Source organism: Anarrhichthys ocellatus, unplaced genomic scaffold (genome assembly GCF_004355925.1).
Source record: "Anarrhichthys ocellatus isolate YVR2014 unplaced genomic scaffold, GSC_Weel_1.0 scaffold54, whole genome shotgun sequence".
In the NCBI taxonomy this organism is placed as follows: domain Eukaryota; kingdom Metazoa; phylum Chordata; class Actinopteri; order Perciformes; family Anarhichadidae; genus Anarrhichthys; species Anarrhichthys ocellatus.
In genome coordinates, this window is record NW_022280084.1 from 717,526 (window position 1) to 721,033 (window position 3,508).

The 3,508-nt window shown below is 50.3% G+C and overlaps 1 protein-coding gene across 2 annotated transcripts in view; it reads left to right on the forward strand.

Moving 5' to 3' along the window:
- Positions 1 to 3,508, forward strand: part of LOC116396199 (nuclear receptor coactivator 2-like) — a 37,736-nt gene that overhangs the window by 13,215 nt on the left and 21,013 nt on the right. Inside the window, exons 10-15 of one of the 2 annotated variants that reach the window (XM_031870645.1) lie at positions 761 to 1,013; positions 1,103 to 1,330; positions 1,516 to 1,704; positions 1,800 to 1,908; positions 2,096 to 2,252; positions 2,701 to 3,021. In XM_031870645.1, coding sequence (XP_031726505.1) covers positions 761 to 1,013; positions 1,103 to 1,330; positions 1,516 to 1,704; positions 1,800 to 1,908; positions 2,096 to 2,252; positions 2,701 to 3,021 — 1,257 coding nt within the window. The remainder of the gene's footprint in view (positions 1 to 760; positions 1,014 to 1,102; positions 1,331 to 1,515; positions 1,705 to 1,799; positions 1,909 to 2,095; positions 2,253 to 2,700; positions 3,022 to 3,508) is intronic. The other variant, XM_031870646.1, reaches the window with a different exon arrangement.

The following is a 3,508-nucleotide window of genomic DNA, read 5'->3' on the forward strand; positions in this document are numbered from 1 at the left end:
GTGTGTGTGTGTGTGTGTGTGTGTGTGTGTGTGTGTGTGTGTGTGTGCATATACACCCAGGCTACACAGAGCAGGGACTGTGTGTCTTACTGTACATCACACACGACCTCATTAGTTTATTTTTAGCTCCTCCTCTATTCATCAGCCAAACAGCCGCAGGACTGTGTGTGTGTGTGTGTGTGTGTGTGTGTGTGGTGGGTTACATTATACTGTAAGGGGGGTGAGGGGGGGTTTCAGTATCAGATTTCTTGTTTTCATTCTATGCAAGTTTCTTTGGTTCATTTTTATAGTTTTGCTTCGCTCCTGAAACATCGTACCTTTTAGTTATAGAATACCTTATTCGACTTTTAATGCATATTTAATATGATATTAACTTTAAGAGAGATAAAAGCAAATAGTTTGAAGCAACCTTTAACGGGTGCTTGAGACGTTTTTGACGTTGGCACCTGAACTGAAAGCTTCTCCGGTTCTTTGTTGCCAAAATCAGTTGATCAGCTGAGAGAGAGCCTTGATCTTCAGAAGCAGGAACACGTTTTATAAAGTGCTCCCTTCTCTTATCATGCATGTGCTTTAAAGGTACTATGAGACATTTTCAACTGGTCATCTGAGTTTATAAATAAAATACCAAATTCAGTGGGAAGCCATGTGACGGAAATCTACATTTGCAAAAAACAGGATTTCTATCGACAGTCCAAAATGAAGTAAATGTCACGTCTTTCTCTTCTGATCCTGTGTTTTGTTTCCCTGTGGCTGCTCTCAGACCAGTGAGCTGGAGGACCTGCTGGAGGACCTGCAGAGCGGCGGCCAGCAGCAGCTGTTCGCGGGCCAGCCGCCAGTCAGAGGACCAGCCTCCTCCTCTTCATCCTCCTCTCCCTCTGTGGCGCCTGGTTCCTCTGTGGACAAACAGAGCATCATCAGTGACATCCTGCAGATGACGGACGGTGGCGGCGGTGGCGGCGGCGGCGGCAGCCCCCCCAACCAGCACAGAGCCTTCCCTCCCATCAGCCCTGCAAGTACGTCTGCAACCGTGTTTGTGGAGACCTTCATCTCATCTTTGTCTCAGGATATGTACAACACTATATATATATCGTCTTCCTCCCAGCAGGCTTTAACAGCGCCAGGCCGGGCCAGCCGGGTCGAGGTGCTCCTCCGGTCAGGATCGCCTCTCTGGACAGCAGTGTGGGCCCCAACCCCAACGCTGGCAGGCCGTTCCCTCCTCAGCACAGGAACAACGGGCCCTACTCCTTACTGCAGCAGCAGCAGCAACAGCAGCAAGGCATGATGGGAACCCACGCAGGCATGACCAACCAGGCTGTGATGGCTAATCCAGGTCAGGCAGGAGGAGAAGTAGTGTCCCGTCCGTCCTGCAGATACAAATATACAAATATCCTTTTCCCCTGTTGAAATAAGCTAAGCATTGTATTCAATGCAGACACGAGATAATTCTCTAGTAAGGTTTTAAGATTCAGTATTGTAAAAAAAAAAAAGACTAATAATCTCTTTTCACCAAATCAGGCATGCTGAGTATGCGAGGCTCCATGCAGCAGGGCTGGGGTGCCCAGGGGCCCATGGGGGGCACCGCGGGGCCGATGATGGGCCAAGGGGTCGGACCGAGTCGGATGGTCCCCAACATGAACGCTGCGCTGCACTCGAGAGGCCCGGCCGGATCCAGAGCCATGGCCGGCATGCAGATGATGAACAACGGTGAGAGGACGAAGAGGACAGAATTAAGTCACAAACTGACCTCAACTCTCTTCAAAACTGATATTTTATGTGCCTTTTTTTTTGACCCCTTTCAGAGATGGAGATGGCAACACCCGCCTACACTCAGCAACATGCTCCGCCCAATCAGACCGCACCGTGGACAAACCGAATGATAGCTGTGGATCATTATGGAAACCAAAGCAGGTGTGGCATTCGATGCATCACAAAAAGCATGAAATAAGAGACTCAATAATGTAGAGGAGAGCAGAGTTCAGATGTGGGCTCTGTGTGTGTGTGTGTGTGTGTGTGTGTGTGTGTGTGTGTGTGTGTGTGTGTGTGTGAGAGAGAGAGAGTGTGGTGTGAGACAATAACAAACCGAGATACCTTCCAGGCCACCGTACTGCGCCCCCCAGGAGGACGGGATGCGGTGCTGCGAGGGCCCGCCAGATGAAGGGGCCCTGCTGAGCCAGCTGTGCTCGGTGTTGAAGGACTACGAGGGTCTGGAGGAGATCGACAAGATGCTGGGGATCCCGACTCTGGCTGGACAGGTGAGCCAAGAATCACCGGAACAATAAGACGTCACTTGCGACGTCTGTCAATGGACTTTTTACTTTGGAATTTGCCCATTTTTAGTAGTTTTCTTCATTTTCTCTGGGTGATTTATAGGATCTTTGATGGCTTTTTCGGATTTCAGTGCCTATTTTTATAATAATCAGAATGTAAACATGCAAAACCACAGTGAATAATGGAAATTGACACAGAAAACAACACGCATGGGGGCTTCTGGGGCTTCTGGTTGGGGTCGGAGGTGGGTCGCCTGCCTCTCCGCCTCTCATACAAACACACACACACACACACCCTACGTAACCCAATCTAAGTGTAATCTACACTCCCAGACTCATTTCATTACGTCATCCTAACGGCTTTATGTTATTGTCAAAAACAACACAAAATGATTGGTTCCTCTGACTCACATCCGGTCTTCCCACCCTACAGGGTCCCATGTCGGACCAGGACCAGTACCTCGGCTCCTCGGACCCGGCGGCCAACATGAAGCATTTCCTGTACAGTCAACACTACGGCGGCCTGCCGGGTTACGGCAGCGCGCCTCCCGACAGCGGCTTCCACGGCCCGTCTGTGAGCGGCCACATGGGGCCGCAGAGGATGCCGCCCGCCGGTTACCCCCCGATGATGAGGATGCCGGGGGGCGCGGGGCCCAGGCCGGTCGGGATCCGGCCGGGGGGCCCCGGTCCAGGAGTGCCACCTCAACCCAACAACCTGAGGCTCCAGCTGCAGCACAGACTCCAGGCTCAGTTGGTAGGCGGCTCCAAATATTTAAAATCACTCTTCAACGATATCGTTTTTGATTTAGCTTCAGTTTACCACAATATGTTTCACCGCTGTAATGTTGAGTCAAACTGACGCACCCCCACCCTGATAAACCGTGTTTCATTTGATGTTAAATCCACTCGTGGCTCTAGACACACCTGGAAATCTTTGTTTTGTTCTAATCAAGCGGCTCGTTTCCATGAAAAATAAGACTTTGTTGTCTTATTCGACACTCCTATTGAAGACGAAGACGAAGCCGTCTCCTTTTTGCTCTTTTTTTCACATTGCATGTAACTCGGCGTCGTTGAGTTCAAACAGCAGAGAGCCAGAAAGGAACAAATGTGCTGCAGCTTTCTGCCTTCATCAGCAACTCCCTGCTGCTGAGACGCTTAACAATGAACACACATGACATGTGCGCACACACACACACACACACACACACACACACACACACACACACACACACACACACACA